Genomic DNA, 17,480 nt, shown 5'->3' with positions numbered 1-17,480 from the left:
TAGTGGAGCAATATTCTGAGGTCCATTCAATGACATACATTTTCACAAACAGCAAATCAAGTTCTTCTCTCACCTCCCCATAGCTGTGCTCTCAGGTGGACACTTTCCCCTAGCAATTAAAAAAAGTTTGTCATTTCAGCTACTGAAAATGTTTATCTAACTCAGAGCTCTTGACTGAATAAAAAGCCCCTTCACTATTTGCAATGATGTAGCCCAAATAATCTTTGGCAATGCAGCTGAATTAATGATGATCTTGAAAAGCAGTTGTCTTCATGAGTGTGTTGACCTTTCTCTATACGTCACCCCCATGAAGCAGCAATTAGCCATTTTGTTTGCTTAGCAATGATGTGAGAGGGAATAAAGGGATTTCTGGGGCACCCCTGGAGAGAGGTGGTGAAAGCTACACACAGCCTCATTAGCATAGTTGCACCACATCTCATTTCCATACAGTTACTGGCCATTTTCTTTGTCATTGTTAAGAGGTTGCTTACTTAGCCTGCCATCCCAAGTCAATTCCCTGCTTGTCAGAATGGATTTTTGAATGATGAAAATATATAGTTTTTTTTTTTCTTACTCCTGAAGGACATTTCTTTAAATGTGTGGGAACGAACAAATATCCTACATGAAATGGCCAATTTATTCAAATTCTAGATTTGGCACAAGGGCTGCCTGTTTTATGGATTTTCTGTGTATGAAACAGTGTATTCCCACATTTATAAACCCTTACCCAACAATAAATGTGTAATTGATGCTTGTCCCTCTTCTCAGGGGCTTTGTCTATGACAGTAGAAACAACCTTCAGATGAGGGGCCTGGTCGTCCTACTGATGTCCAAGGCAGCCGGTCCCAGCCAGCACAAAGCCTCAGACCTCTTCCCCCAGGACATGATCAGTGGCATCTACCCCAGGTAAACACGCCTCTCTGGGGCTTTGTCTTCACATTCCTTTATCTTCCTTTCCTTAACTCCTTTCCTTTATTACCACTGACTTGGTGAAAAGACAGGAAAATACTTGTCATTGCTCCTGATCTGACAGCACCCACACACACCAGCTCCAATTTATGTCCTTTTTTCTGATGACGACATTCACTCGCACACGCACACGCACACACCGCACATACACAGAATGTTGCCCAGAAGAGGGAATTCTCTGTGAAGATCACTCTACAACCTTGCCAAGTGGTTACCAGAAGTCGCTGTTGTGTTTGGCAGGTGATGCGCTGGGTGTCTGAATGGCCCTTTTCTCCTAGCTGGCAAGCAGCGCTGCCTCTACTATAGGATCAGTGAGGGAGTCTGTCAAGCAGGGCGGGTAGAGGGGATATTGGGGGGTGGCTGAAATTAATATGCTTACAGTCTGACTTGTCCATGGTTAATCATTTGGTAAGATTAAGGCACCAGCTATTGACATGACCAACTATTCAGATTAAAGAGAATGAACGGTATCTTCAAACTAATGTATTTAAAAAAATATATATATTTTTTGTACTCGACGTGGCAATGTAGGGTTCATACATGTATAGTACACCATTTATATTTTCCTGGCGGAGAAAACCTAGCAGTACATTGAATGCATAAAATATTTGGAGTGGCTACGATTCCTGATTTTCTGGAACCTGGAAGTTTTGGACTAAAGAGAGATATTTCTGCGCATGTGCAGGATCTGCTTTTTATTTTAACTAGGCAAGTCAGTTAAGAACAAATTCTTATTTACAATGACGGCCTACACCGGCCAAACCCGGACGACGCTGGGCCAATTGTGCGCCGCCCTATGGACTCCCAATCACGTCCGGATGTGATACAGTCTGGAATCGATCCAGGGTGTCTGTAGTGACACCTCTAGCACTCAGATGCAGTGCCTTAGACCGCTGCGCCATTCGGGAGCGCAAGCATGACGCAACAGGCAGTCTAGAGATTTCATGTAATTTTTTCAGAAGGGGAGTTAGCCTACATGCAGCTATTTATGCAAGCTATATACAAAGTATATCAACAAGCAAGACACAGAGAGTCAATAGCGATTTAATGGGCAACCATTGGCTATTGGGAGGCAGAGTTCTTTTTTCAGCAACTTTGGCAATATGGCAGCATAACTATAAAGATTACATCACATAAAACGCGTATAGTTTTGCCCCAATGCAATGTATTGTGCAATATCTGTTACAAAATACAGATAGCCTTCATATATATTTTTGGGAAGGTTCGTTCAAATCGCCACCAAGTTTTTATTTTAGCTGTTCAGAAATACAGTACCAGTCAAAAGTTTAGACGCACCTACTCATTTTCTTTATTTATATTATTTTCTACATTGTAGAATAATAGTGAAGACATCAAAACTATGAAATAACACATGGAATCTTGTTGAATCCAAAAGTGTTAAACAAATCAAAATATATTTATATTTGAGTTTCTTCAAAGTAGCCACCCTTTGCCTTGATGACAGCTTTGCACACTTTTGGCATTCTCTCAACCGGCTTCATGAGGAATGCTTTTCCAACAGTCTTGAAGGTGTTCCCACATATGCTGTGCACTTATTGGCTGCTTTTCCTTCACTCTGCGGTCCAACTCATCCCAAACCATCTCAATTGGGTTGGGGTGGTTGTGGAGGCCAGGTCATCTGATGCAGCACTTTATCACTCTCCTTGGTCAAATAGCCCTTACACAGCCTGGAGGTGTGTTGGGTCATTGTCCTTTTGAAAAACAAATGCTAGTCCCACTAAGTGCAAACCAGATGGGATGGCGTATCACTGCAGAATGCTGTGGTAGCCATGCGGGTTAAGTGTGCCTTGAATTCTAAATAAATCACTGACAGTGTCACCAGAAAAGCACCCCCATACTATCACACCACCTGGAGATCATCCGTTCACCTACTCTGTGTCTCACAAAGACATGGCAGTTGGAACCAAAAATCTCAAATTTGGACTCATCAGACCAAAGGACAGATTTCCACCGGTCTAATGTCCATTGCTCGTGTTTCTTGGCCCAAGCAAGTCTCTTCTTCTTATTGGTGTCCTTTAGTAGTGGTTTCTTTGCAGCAATTCGACCATGAAGGCCTGATTCACGCAGTCTTTGAACAGTTTATGTTGAGATGTTTATGTTGTTACTTGACCGCTGTGACGCATTCATTTGGACTGCAATATGAATGTATCCTCTGCAGCAGAGGTAACTCTGGATCTTCCTTTCCTGTGGCGGTCCTCATGAGAGTTTCGTCATAGTGCATGATGGTTTTTGCGACTGCACTTGAAGAAACTTTCAAAGTTCTTGAAATGTTCCGTATTGGCTGACCTTCATGTCTTAAAGTAATGATGAACTGTCATTTCTCTTTGCTTATTTGAGCTGTTCTTGCTATAATATAGACTTGGTCGTTTACCAAATAGCCCTATCTTCTGTATACCACCCCTACCTTTTCACAACACAACTGATTGGCTCAAACAGATTAAGAACAATACATTCCACAAATTAACTTTTAATGAGGCACACCTGTTAATTGAAATGCATTCCAGGTGACTACCTCATGAAGCTGGTTGAGAGAATGCCAAGAGTGTGCAAAGCTGTTATCAAGGCAAAGGGTGGCAACTTTGAAGAATCTCAAATATAAAATATATTTTGATTTAACACTTTTGGCTACTACAAGATTCCATATGTGTTATTTCATAGTTTTGATGTCTTCACTATTATTCTACAATGAAAAAATAAAGAAATCCTGAAATGAGTAGGTGTCCAAACTTTTTACTGGTACAGTATGATGCAAAGACATAGGCTACATCATAATGTCGTTCAAATTGGTTGAGCGGTTCAGAAAAGGATGAATAAAGCATAGAGTAAAGAGAGTTACTTGAACGTGTGTGTAAAATAACACAACATGATTCGAATCCTTAGTTTTGAGAAAGTAGTTTCTAGAGGGGCAGGCGGGCGGGAGAACTCTGTAATCGTAGCCTTGGTTTAAAATATTTAGTAATTGTGAGTTGCGCGCTCGTCCCTTTCATTGTGAAACTGCAATTACAAATTCATAACATACTGTATTGTACGAATTGGAGGACGCAACATATCAATCTTACGAAATGGATAATGGACATCCACAAATGCATACGTAACATATCATAATAAATGGAGGGACACAAATGTATTGTCAACACGATCAGAAACACTCTGCTCACAACCATTTATCTTTTAAATTGTGTCGCTGGCATGTTTTTGGAATTTTGGAATATAACTTGTGCAGTAGGCTTTTAACAGGCGCGAGCCCATCTTTATCCTGTTGGCACAACACTAACTTTTTATGCGCTCGAGAAATCTATAGTGAATCAAACGTTCACCTTTCACTTTTTAGATAAGAAAATATTGACCTAACTTTTTGTTATGTCAACCATCCATCAAAATCAAATAATTACATGTGTCTGCCTTTTGTCTTTATAAACGTTCACACACGTATTCCATGATATGGGGTAATCTGGGCAACATTAACTGTTGATAATCATTCATCACGTAATGTAATCATATATATATATATATATATATATATATATATATAACCAATACTCAACTTCCAAGGAAATAGGGTATTTGATGCAAACATAAGTATACTTTTCCATTGTATAAATTTCCATTAAAGTATTTATAGATACAAAGTGCTTTCATTTCTAAACGGTAAAACAAAGTTGTATGAAAATACCCTCAAATAAAAGGTCACATTCTGTACTATTGCCTCAGATGAAACATTTTATTTCAAATCCAAAGTGAGTATAGAGCCAAATTAAACATTTTAGCTACACTTTCCAAATAAATAGAGGGGAGTGTATGTTCGCTGTCAGCTGGTGGCTACTATAGGGAAGTTACAATCTAATGAAGCATTTTGTTAAATAACAAATTATTTTAGTCCAGGGGTCATGTTAACCCAGGATTCTGCGTTTTTTATGCAGAAAAGGAAAGAAACTGCTTTTACAAAAAAAAAGGGCTTTTCTCCGTTAAAATGGAAGATTAACATTAGGAAGTGTAGCTGGCTACATTCTTTCTATGATTAACATTAGAATTATAATTGCCATGCATTGTTTTTACAAAAATACTAATTAACTTGTGTGGCACATCTGTCTGTTGTCATTTGATGAAAATATTTTTTTGCTGAAATGTGTTTCACAAAATGAAAAGATGAAATGTCTTGTCAATAAGTATTCAACCCTTTTGTAATGACCATCCTAAATAAGTTCAGTAACAATGTGCGTAACAAGTCACATAAGTTGCATGAACTCTGTGTGCAATAATTGTTTTTAACATGATTTTTAAATGACTACCCCATATCTGTACCCCACACATACAATTATCTGTAAGATCCCTCAGTTGAGCAGTGAATTTCAAGCCCAGATTCAACCACAAAAACCAGGGAGGTTTTCCAATGGTTCGCAAAGAAGGGCACCTATTGATAGATGGGTAAAACAAATAAAAAAGCAGACATTGAATATCCCTTTGAGCATGGTGCAGTTATTAATTCACTTTGGATGATATCAATACACCCAGTCACTACAAAGATACAGACACCCTTCCTAAATCAGTTGCAAAAAAATATATATATATATAAGGAAACCACTAAGGGATTCCACCCTGAGGCCAATGGTGATTTTAAAACAGTTAGAGTTTAGTGGCTGTGATAGGAGATAACTGAGGATGGAACAACAACATTGTAGTTCCTCCACAATATAGAAAATAAATAAATAATAATACAAATATTCCAAACCATGCATACTGTTTCCAATATGGCAAAAAAATTAACTTTTTGTCCAGAATACAAAGCATTATGTTTGGGGCATATCTAACACAACACATCACAGAGAACATATTTTCAAGCATGGTGGTGGCTGCATCATGTTATGGGTATGCTTATCATTGGCAAGGACTAGGGAGTTTTTTAGGATAAAAAGAAACAGAATGGAGTTAAGTACAGGCAAAATCCTAGAGAAAAAAAACATGGGAATTGCAAAGGAAATTCATATTTCAGACTGTCCAATAAAAATAAAAGATAGGCAAAAGAACAGACACTGGACAGAGGAACTCATCCTAGAAGGCCAGCATCCCGAGGTCGCCTCTTCACTGTTGACGTTGTGACGGGTGTTTTGTGGGTACTATTTAATGAAGCTGCCAGTTGAGGACTTATGAGGCGTCTGTTTCTCAAACTAGACACTCTAAAGTACTTGACCTCTTGCTCAGTTGTGCACCGGGGCCTCCCACTCTTTCTATTCTGGTTAGAGACAGTTTGATCTGTTCTGTGAAGGGAGTAGTACACAGCGTTGTATGAGATCTTCAGTTTCTTGGCAATTTCTCGCATGGAATAGCCTTCATTTCTCAGAACAAGAATAGACTGACGAGTTTCAGAAGAAAGTTATTTGTTTCTAGACATTTTCAGCTTGTAATCGAACCCACAAATGCTGATGGTCATAGATACTCAATTAGTCTAAAGAAGGCCAGTTTTATTGCTTCTTTAATAAGCACAACAGTTTTCAGCTGTGCTAACATAATTGCAAAAGGGTTTTCTAATGATCAATTAGCCTTTTAAAATGATAAACTTGGATTAGCTAACACAGCGTGCCATTGGAACACAGGAGTGATGGTTGCTGATAATGGGCCTCTGTACGCCTATGAAGATATTCCTTAAAAAAATCTGCTGTTTCCAGCTACAATAGTCATTTACAACATTAACAATGTCTATACTGTATTTCTGATCAATTTGATGTTATTTTAATGGACAAAAAATGTGTGTTTCTTTCAAAAACAAGGACATTTCTAAGTGACCCCAAACTTTTGAATGGTAGTGTATGTTCCTGAGTGGCCTAGTTACAGTTTTGACTTAAATTGTCCTGAAAATCTTCAGCAAGACTTGAAAATGGCTGTCTAGCAATGATTAACAACCAACTTGACAGAGCTTGAATTTAAGTAATATTGGGCTAATACTGTACAATCCAGGTGTGCAAAGTTCATAGACTTATCCAGAAAGACTCACAGCTGTAATTGCTGCCAAAGGTGATTCTAACATGTATTGACTCGGCGGTTTTAATCATTATCTAATCAAGATACTGTATATTAGTGTTTTATTTTCCATACATTTTGTTAGATTTTTTCCCACTTTCACATTAGAGTATTTTGCGTAGATCATTGACAAGAAACTACAATTAAATCCATTTTAATCACACTTTCTAACACAAAAACAAAAAAATGTGGAAAAAGTCATGGGTGTGAATACTTTCTGAATGCACTGTATGTGACATCGTGTTCACTTTTCAGATACCCTTTTTGGCTCTTGAGTGCTACTTTTAAAGCTACTGGCTTAAAGTATACACTACCTCTACATCATTCTTTTTTTAAGTGACACTACTCATAATGCAAGATGTTGCATCCAGTTGCATGACCTCGTGCCTTCCATGTCATGTGTCGTGACTCATGATGACTAACTATTGTATTGTACTCACTGACCTTTGCATTTGCATACACAATCATATGTGTGTAGACACACATACTAAACCTAACCCTAGCTCCTAACCCCAACACTAATTCTAACCTTAACCCTAAACCCCTTAGAAATAGCATTGTGGGGACTAACAAAATGTCCCCAGTTGGTCAAATTAGTGTTTGTTTACTATTCTTGTGGGGACACGTTCACTCAGAGAAATCTCTGCTGGGTCACCTCATTTGCTCCTTTCACTCTTTCTGTACCACAACCCCCCTTTTCCTCTCTCTCCTTCTGTCTCACCCCCTCTTCCCTGTCAGAGGGTGGGCTCATTAGCACCTGGGCCGGAGCACTGATGGGGGGATTGATTGATACCTCTAGGGGAATGTTCTCCCCCCTTCTGACAGCCAGCATTTGTAAAATGTCTCCCACTCCAGTGCCCAATACTGATGGCTCACCAGGGAACTAAACATAGAGAGAGGGCCAGAGCTGTACAGAATCAGAGAGATGGAGAGAGAAAGACAGAATCAGAGAGAGTGATAAAGACCGACAGAGAGAGAGAGAGGCCAGATACACAGCTGTATTGCAGGGTAATGGGGACCCTGTAGAGGGAGGAAAATGGAACAGAACACTCAGGACAATGGGCGTGTTAGGGGCGGGAACGCCTCAGCGAGATGGCATCAGTTGCTATGCAACCGGGTGCCGAAGCTATTTATACACAAGTCCCCTTTTTCCTCTCCTGGCGAAGACGCTGCTTATCATGAGTTGTAGATCTAAGGCAGAGACGGGGCGAGGATTCTGTAGGGGTCCTAGGGTGGGGTGGGAGGAGTGGTGAATATCGTCAGAATAGCTCCTAGTGCCAACATTATTATTTAGCTGCATTTGTACAGGATGTACTCAATATCCTTTACTTTTGCTGCAGTAACAATGTGTTTGGTATATTTGTACCAAGGTTACTATTTGATGTAGGGAGTATGAACATATAAATTATTAAACTGTTTTGAATGTTGAATCCAATAATCAAATAGGCCTATTTTGAATGTAAGGTCTTAAATACATCTTGTTAAATTAGATCAATTGTTCTCAACATTTAGGCTGTCATTTTCATCCCTAACATGAATTGTCTGTTAAAACGTCTACAGCAACACAATTGAATCATGTGTGTGTTAACAATAACATCAATGCAGTGTCAGGGATTGAAATGAAAGACATTGCCAAATGTTCTCCTCTCCACAGAAGGGGGACAATAGATATGATTGAGCAGACAAATAAATTACATTATTGCATTTTAATAACAACTCTCTCTGAGCAACTGTAGAACATGCAATTACCTGCCGTTAGACAAAGCACGTATGTGTACGGCTATACGGCGTAGTATGGGCAGGAACAACTAGAATTGACAGACGACTGGAATTGAAATGTCTTATCAGGACTGTTTCACACCGGCTGAAAGATGGTCCTAAGTGGCCATCAGCGCACCCATCCCTGGCTCCCTCCACAGACAGATCCCCCTGTCTGTCTCGCCCTGGCAGGCTCAGCCCATATGGAGAGGGACGTAATTATCCACCCGCAATGAATGAATCAACATTTGATTATAGGCTTCCTCAGGCCAAGTTCAAAAGCTCCGTTCAAAAACCAGTTGAGCGTCTTTTTTATGGTAATCAAGAATAGCACTGAGTAAAGGCTTATTTTTTTCTCAATAATGGTAAACATTTTTCTCCAGGTTATATAAAATCTATTTAAAAATAATCTCTGAAAAATCGTCTAATTTGTAGGATGTGTGAACGTGCTTTGGTGATGAAATTTCACTTCCTTATGCTATAAAATACATTTTACCAAGACAAATGATAATTATTCATGTTCGGAATCGTTAAGTGATGTTTTGTCTCTAACGTAACATTAACATATCCAAAAAGTCAGATTTCGTAAACTAATACATCCGATAATAACCACTGAGCGCTGTTGATATAGCGGTGAAGGTCTCTCGTAACAGCTTTTGAGAATTTTACATTTTGTGGTCATCTTCAAAGTAATATCAGCGGGTCGAAAAAACTAACATTATCATGACAGAGCTAAATTAAATTAAAGACTTTGAAAATAAAAAGCTTTCTTATACGCTGAGTGCTCTGTTGACATTTCAGAGTTAAGTTTGTTTTGGTGAGAAATCTTCGAAAACGAACAGGAATTTCAAATTAATATGCTAATCGTATACTAAAATACTACGTCGTGTCTCAAAATCGATATCCTTCCGATTCGAGAAGAAATATGACCAGTTCAATGCGAAAGTGTCAGTGCCTGTCAGGTAGCCAGTAGCCTTAATACTAGCACATAATCCAGCCTGAAGCGATTACATTTTCTGATTAATTCTTTTTTTTACCACTTTTTTCCCCGTTTGGCCTCTTGATTTAGTCACCCTAATTCTGGCCACGCTACAATGGTAAAAACTCCAATAACTTTTGAACGGATTATGATAGAGAAATGAGGTTGGAACCTTTGATTTTCTTAGAGGATTGTCTACACAATTTGTCATTGGTCAAACTGTGTTTTTGATTAGACACCCTATAATTTGCACTTTTGATCTTTAAACCATTGTAACTCATAACATTTGATACATGCTTTTGTAGAAGTGAATGTGAAATAGAATGAGCTTCAAAAGTATTGGGAAAGTGACATATTTTGTTGTTTTGGATTTGAAATGATACAATGACTGAGGTTAAAGTATAGACGTCAGCCACTCCTCAGCTTTAGAAATGTAGAAATTACAGCTTTTAAAAAAAATCATAGTCCCCCGCCCATTTTAGGGGACCGAAAGTATTGGAACAAATTCACTTATGTGTATTAAAGTAGTAAAAGGTTTAGAATTTGGTCCCATATTCATTGCACGCAATGACTACATAAATATTGTGACTATAAATTGGTTGGATGAATGCTGTTTGTTTTGGTTGTGTTTCTGATTATTTTGTGCCCAATAGAAATTAATGGTAAATAATGTATTGTCATTTTGGAGTCACTTTTTAAAAATGTTATACATTTTTTTTTTTAAATGTAGCCCCCTTTTTTCTCCCCAATTTCGTGGTATCCAATTGGTAGTAGTTACTGTCTTGTCTCATCGCTGCAACTCCCGTACGGACTCGGGAGAGGCGAAGGTCGAGAGCCATGCGTCCTCCGAAACACAACCCAACCAAGCCGCACTGCTTCTTGACACAGCGCACATCCAACCCGGAAGCCAGCTGCATCAATGTGTCGGAGGAAACACCGTAAACCTAGCGACTTGGTGCACTGAGCCAGGCCCGCCACAGGAGTCGCTAGTGCACGATGAGACAAGGATATCCCTGCCGGCCAAACCCTCCCTAACCCGGACGACGCTGGGCCAATTGTGCGCCACCCCACGGGCCTCCCGGTCGCGGCCAGCTACAACAGAGCCTGGGCTCGAACCCAGAATCTCTGGTGGCACAGCTAGCACAATTGGGTGATGCATTTTGGAGTCCCTTTTATTGTAAATAAGAATATAATATGTTTCTAAACACTTCTACATGGATGTGGACGCTAACCTGATTTTGAATAATCCTGAGCGAGAAAGTTAGACGCACAAATATATATGCTAACCTCCCCTCTTATTGTAATGGTGAGAGGTTAGGATGTTTTTGGGGTATGATATGTGTGGCTGTAACTTTTGGTCCCCTAAAATGGGGAGACTATGTACAAAGAGACTGTCATTTCTTAACGGTTCACCCGATATGGATGAAAATACCCTCAAATTAAAGCAGATATCCACAGACTTCCAGTCATTGCTCTAACGCTTGTTAGTATTGGCTCATGAAACTACCTTTAACTTGCTTCATACTGGAGACATAAAAATGGTATCCACTAGTTCATCTGACTAGGGAAGTAGATAAAGGGCCTCATTGCCAAAATCCCAAAGTATCCTTTTAACCTCGTTGTATCATATTTAAATCCAAATTGCTGGAGTACAGAGTCAAAACAACAAAATGTGTCACTGTCCAATACCTTTGGAGCTCACTGTATGTGTTAAATTGGATGTTTTATTGATGTCATAAAGTGTGTTTTTCTCCTCTGCAGCCAGCGGAACCTGGCTGAAATCACAGAGCTCATCCACACGGCTTTCCTGGTGCACCGTGGGATTGTCAACCTCAAGGATTGGACCACCTCAGACGGACCCCTGAAGGACATGCAGTTTGGAAACAAGATGGCCGTTCTCAGTGGGGACTTCTTGCTCGCTAACGCCTGCACCGGACTGGCCCAGCTAAACAATACTAAGGTATGAAATAGTCATCATATAACAAATTCTGTTGGAGATAGAAAGATTTCTTGCCCTGGAGCTTTTTTGTTCAGCCTTCAAATGAGTCTTCCAAAATGCAATCTGAATTCAGCATTTATATGTCTGAGGTCTCAATAGTTTTTCAGTGAGATGAAATGATACTTGACAATGTTGAGGTTGTTGCAGTATGGCAAACGATATTGATGAGAACACAAACCGTCTAAGCGGAGGAGTTTAAACACCACTCAATTTTTCCTGGCTGTTGTGGATTGATTGAATCAACAAATCTATTCTCTCACTTAGACCTCTGGCAGGCAAACAGATACTCACACACATAGATAAATAAAAATATGTTTGGGTGGGAATAATGCACCCGCATATACACAGTATGTAGAAGAGGTTGCGTTCTCTTACGGCCTTCTACTTATTCTTACCAAGCACTTCTGCAGATTATGTGTGTCTGTGCGTGCATGTGTCCGTGTCTGGGTGCAGGCATGGGTGTCACAGATCACTTCCAGTGTGTACGCTGGCAACCCATTGCTGACATAATCTGTGACCAAGCTCAACTGTCAGAATGTGGCTGCACAAAATAATCTAAATAACCTATTTTCTCTCTGCTTTGCGATCTTACAAAATTCTCCTCCCTGCATCAGCTCAGATGGTTCATGCTCAGATAGAAAAACGGGCATTTAAAATGCCACCTCAGGTCATGGTGATCATGATCAAAGGGATAGTAGAAGTACTTTTTCCCCCCTCAAATACATGTGGGCATATTACAGCAAAAACATCTGGCAGCTTTCAGAGGTTGTCAGTGACAGTAAACATAGGCATTATTACACCTTCACCTTATTACACTTTCATGTGTTTTGCAGTGTTCTTAATATCTTATTTTTCACCATTTCATCACATTCTAGAGCTCCCCCTGCTGGACAGACATGCATGTCAAAAATATGTTTGGGTGGGAATAATGCACCCCTATATACACAGTAAGTAGAACAGGTTGCTTACTCGTATGGCCTAGTACTCATTCTTACCAAGTAACCACTCTTCCCCTCAAATGAAATCAAATCAAATGTTTATGGTCGCATACACATATTTAGCAGATGTTAACACAGGTGCATCAAAATGCTTATGTTTATAGCTCAAAGTGCAGTATACCTAACAATATACCTAAATTAAAGAATGTGAAATGCCAGAATAATAGTAGAGAGAATTATTTATTTCAGCTTTTTTTTCTTAGATCACATTCCCAGTGGGTCAGAAGTTTACATACACCCAATTAGTATTTGGAAGCATTGCCATTCAATTGTTTAACTTAGGTCAAACGTTTCGGGTAGCCTTCTACAAGCTTCCCACAATAAGTTGGGTGAATTTTGGCCAATTCCTCCTGATCGATCTGGTGTAACTGAGTCTGGTTTTTAGGCCTTCTTGCTCGCACACACCTTTTCAGTTCTGCCCACAAATTTTCTATAGGATTTAGGTCAGAGCTTTGTGATGGCCACTCCAAAATCTTGACTTTGTTGTCCTTAAGCCATTTTGCCACAACTTTGGAAGTATGCTTGGGGTCATTGTCCATTTGGAAGACCCATTTGCGACCAAGCTTTAACTTCTTGACTGATGTCTTGATGTTGCTTCAATATATCCACATAATTTTCCATCCTCATGATGCCATCTATTTTGTGAAGTGCACTAGTCCCTCCTGCAGCAAAGCACCCCCACAACATGATGCTGCCACCCCTGTGCTTCACGGTTGGGATGGTGTTCTTCGGCTTGCAAGCATCCCCCTTTTTCCTCCAAACATAACGATGGTCATTATGGCCAAACAGTTCTATTTTTGTTTCATCAGACCAGAGGACATTTCTCCAAAAAGTAGGATCTTTGTCCCCATGTGCAGTTGCAAACCGTAGTCTGGCTTTTATATTGACAGTTTTGGAGCAGTGGCTTCCTCCTTGCTCAGCGGCCTTTCAGGTTATGTTTATACTTGCGTACTATTGTTTGTACAGATGAACATGGTACCTTCAGGCATTTGGAAATTGTTCCCAAGGATGAACCAGACTTGTGGAGGTCTACAATTTTTTTTCGGAGGGGTTTTCTTTTTGATTTTCCCATGATGTCATGCAAAGAGGCACTGAATTTGAAGGTAGGCCTTGAAATACATCCACAAGTACACCTCCAATTGACTCAAATTATATCAAATAGCCTATCAGAAGCTTCTAAAGCCATGACAATTTTCTGGAATTTTCCGAGCTGTTTAAAAGCACAGTAAACTTAGTGTATGTAAACTTCTGAACCACTGGAATTGTGATACAGTGAATTATAAGTGAAAAAATCTGTCTGTAAATAATTGTGTCAGTACAGATCTGGGGAAGGGTACCAAAACATTTCTGCAGCACTGAAGTTCCCCAAGAACACAGTGACCTCCTCCATTCCTAGAGCTGGCCGCCCGGCCAAACTGAGCAGTCGGGGGAGAAGGGCCTTGGTCAGGGAGGTGACCGTAGAGCTCCGAGACAGGATTGTGTCGAGGCACAGAGCTGGAGAAGGGTACCAGATCTGTGTCTCCCCAAGAACACAGAGGCCTCCATCATTCTTAAATGGAAAAAGTTTGGAACCACCAAGACTCTTCCTAGAGCTGGCCAAACTGAGCAATCGGGGGAGAAGGGCCTTGGTCAGGGAACTATCTCTGTATCACTCCACCAAACAGGCCTTCATGGTAATGTCCAAACGGAAGCCACTCTTCAGTAAAATGCACATGACAGCCCGGTTGGAGTTTGCCAAAAAGGCACCTAAAGGACTCTCAGACCATGAGAAACAAGAATCTCTGGACTTTTGAAACCAATATTGAACCCCTTGGCCTGAATGCCAAGTGTCATGTCTGGTGGAAACCTGGCACCATCCCTACGGTGAATCATGGTGGTGGCAGCATCATGCTGTGGGGATGGGACTGGGAGACTGGTCAGGATCGTAACAAAGATGAATGGAGCAAAGTACAGAGAGATCCTTGATGAAAACCTCATCCAGAGCTCTGTCTGCCCTCAGACTGGGGTGAAGGTTCACCTTTCAACAGGACCAGAACCCTAAGCACACACCAAGACAACGTAGGTGTGGCTTCGGGACATGTCCTGAATGTCCTTGAGTGGCCCAGCCAGGGCCCGGACTTGAACCCGATCGTAGAAACCTGAAAATAGCTGTGCAGCAACGCTCCCCATCCATCCTGACAGAGCTTGAGAGGATCTGCAGAGAAGAATGGGAGAAACTCCCCCAAATACAGGCGTGCCAAGCTTGTAGCATCATACCCAAGAAGACTCGAGGCTGTAATCGCTGACAAAGGTGCTTCAACAAAGTACTGAGTAAAGGGTCTGAATACTTAAGTAAATGTGATTTCGGTTTACTTTTTTCCCCTCTAAAAACCTGTTTTTGCTTTGTCAAAATGGGTTAGTGTGTAGGTTGATGAGGGGAAAATGTATTTAATTAATTTTAGAATAAGGCTTTAACGTAACAAAATGTAGAAAAAGACAAGGGGTCTGAATAATTTCCGAAAGCACTGTATGTTGTGGGTAAAACATAATGTAAACATTATTAAAGTGACCAGTGTTCAATGACTATGTGCAGCAGGGTAGAGTACCGGGTGGTAGCTGGCTAGTAACAGTTACTAAGTTCAGGGCAGGGTACTGGGCAGAGGCCGGCTTGTGGTGACTATTTAACAGTCTAATAGCCTGGAGATAGAAGCTGTTTCTCTCTGTCCCAGCTTTGATGCACCTGTAACGTCTCCGCCGTCTAGATGCTAGCAGGGTGAACAGGCCGGGTGGCTGAGGTCCTTGATGATCTTGTTGGTCTTCCTGTGATACCGGGTGCTGTAGATGTCCTGAAGGGCATGCAGTGTGCCCCCTGTGATGCGTTGGGCTGACTGCTCCAACCTTTGGAGAGCCCTACGATTGTGGACAGTGCAGTTGCCATACCAGGCGGTGATACAGGCCGACAGGATTCCCTCATTGGTGCATCTGTAGAAATGTGTTTGTCTTAGAGACCAAGCCAATTTTCTACAGCCTTCAAAAGGTTGAAGATGTGCTTTCTTCACCACACTGTCTGTGTGGATGGACCATTTCAGGTTGTCAGTGATGTGCACACCGAGGAACTTGAAGCTTTTCACCCTCTTCACTGCGGCCCTGTGGATGAGGGGGGGTGCTTCCTCTGCTGTCTCCTGAAGTCCACGATCAGCTTCTTCTTCTTAAACCACTCCCCCAGGGCCCTCACCTCCTCCCTGTAGGCTGTGTCATCGTGGTTGGTAATTAGGCCTACCACGGTTGTCTTCAGCAAACTTCATAATTGAGTTGGAGACGTGAGTGGCCACGCACTTATGGGTTAACAGGGAGTACAGGAGGTAAAAGTTTCACAAGCATGGGATAGCATAGCCTAGGTGAAATGTTGAAATCAAATTTTATTGGTCACATAACATCTGCAAAATGTGTATTGCAGGTGTAGCGAAATGCTTGTGTTCCTAGCTCCAAAAGTGCAGTAATATCTAACAATTCACAACAATACAAACAAATCTAAAAGTAAAAGAACGGAATTAAGAAATATATAAATATTAGATCGAGCAATGTCGGAATGGCATTGACTAAAATACAGTAGAATAGAATACAGTATATACATATGAGATGAGTAAAGCAGTATGTCAACATTAGTAAAGTGACTAGTGTTTCATTATTATAGTGACCAGTGATTCCATGTCTATGTATATGGGGCAGCAGCCTCTAAGGTGCAGGGTTGCGTAACCTGGTGGAAGCCAGCTAGTGATGGCTACTTAACAGTCTGATGGCCTTGAGATAGAAGCTGTTTTTCAGTCTCTCGGTACCAGCTTTGATGCACCTTTACTGACCTCGCCTTCTGGATGATAGCGGGGTGAACAGGCCGTGGCTCGTGTGGTTGATCTCCTTGATAATCTTTTTGGCCTTCCTCTGACATGGGGTGCTGTAGATGTCATGGAGGGAAGGTAGTTTGCCCCAGTGATGCGTTGGGCAGACCGCACCACCCTCTGGAGAGCCCTGCATTTGAAGTTGCCATACCAGGCAGTGATACAGCCCGACAGGATGCTCTCAATTGTGCATCTGTAAACATTTTAGGGGCCAAGCCAAATTTCTTCAGCCTCCTGAGGTTGTAAAGGCTCTGTTGCACCTTCTTCACCATACTGTATGTGTGGGTGGACGATTTCAGATCGTCAGTGATGTGTACGCCAAGGAACTTGAAGCTTTCCACCTTCTCCACTGCGATCTGGTCGATGTGGATAGGGGCGTTCTCCCTCTGCTGTTTCCTAAATTCCACCATCAGCTCGTTTTGTTGAGTGAGGTCTCGTCATTGTTGGTAATCAGGCCTACTACTGTTGTCGTCTGCAAACTTGAGTTGAGTTGGAGGCGTGGGTGAACATGGAGTACAGGAGGGGGCTGAGCACGCACCCTTTCAGCGAAGTGGTTCAGTTACCTTTGCTTTCTTGGGTACAAGAACAATGGTGGCCATCTTGAAACAAGTGTGGACAGCAGACTGGGATAGGGGAGGGATTGAATATGTCCGTAAACACTCCAGCCAGCTGGTCTGTGCATGCTCTGAGGCTAGGGATGCCGTCTGGACCGGCAGCCTTGCGAGGGTTAACACGCTTAAATGTCTTACTCACGTCGGCCATGGAGAAGGAAAGCCCACAGCAATACCCTTGGTAGCGGGCCATGTCAGTGGCACTGTGTTATCCTCAAAGCGGGCAAAGAAGGTGTTTAGCTTGTCCGGAAGCAA

At 41.3% G+C, this 17,480-nt stretch overlaps 1 protein-coding gene across 5 annotated transcripts in view; it reads left to right on the top strand.

Moving 5' to 3' along the window:
• Positions 1-17,480, top strand: part of pdss2 (prenyl (decaprenyl) diphosphate synthase, subunit 2) — a 60,464-nt gene that overhangs the window by 24,498 nt on the left and 18,486 nt on the right. For all 5 annotated transcript variants that reach the window (XM_071365743.1, XM_071365742.1, XM_071365744.1 and 2 more), the window contains exons 2-3: positions 769-906; positions 11,504-11,702. In XM_071365743.1, coding sequence (XP_071221844.1) covers positions 769-906; positions 11,504-11,702 — 337 coding nt within the window. The remainder of the gene's footprint in view (positions 1-768; positions 907-11,503; positions 11,703-17,480) is intronic.

Source organism: Salvelinus alpinus, chromosome 25 (genome assembly GCF_045679555.1).
Source record: "Salvelinus alpinus chromosome 25, SLU_Salpinus.1, whole genome shotgun sequence".
Classification (NCBI taxonomy): domain Eukaryota; kingdom Metazoa; phylum Chordata; class Actinopteri; order Salmoniformes; family Salmonidae; genus Salvelinus; species Salvelinus alpinus.
The sequence above is the reverse complement of the archived record's forward strand: the minus strand, read 5'-3'. Positions and strand labels throughout refer to the sequence as shown.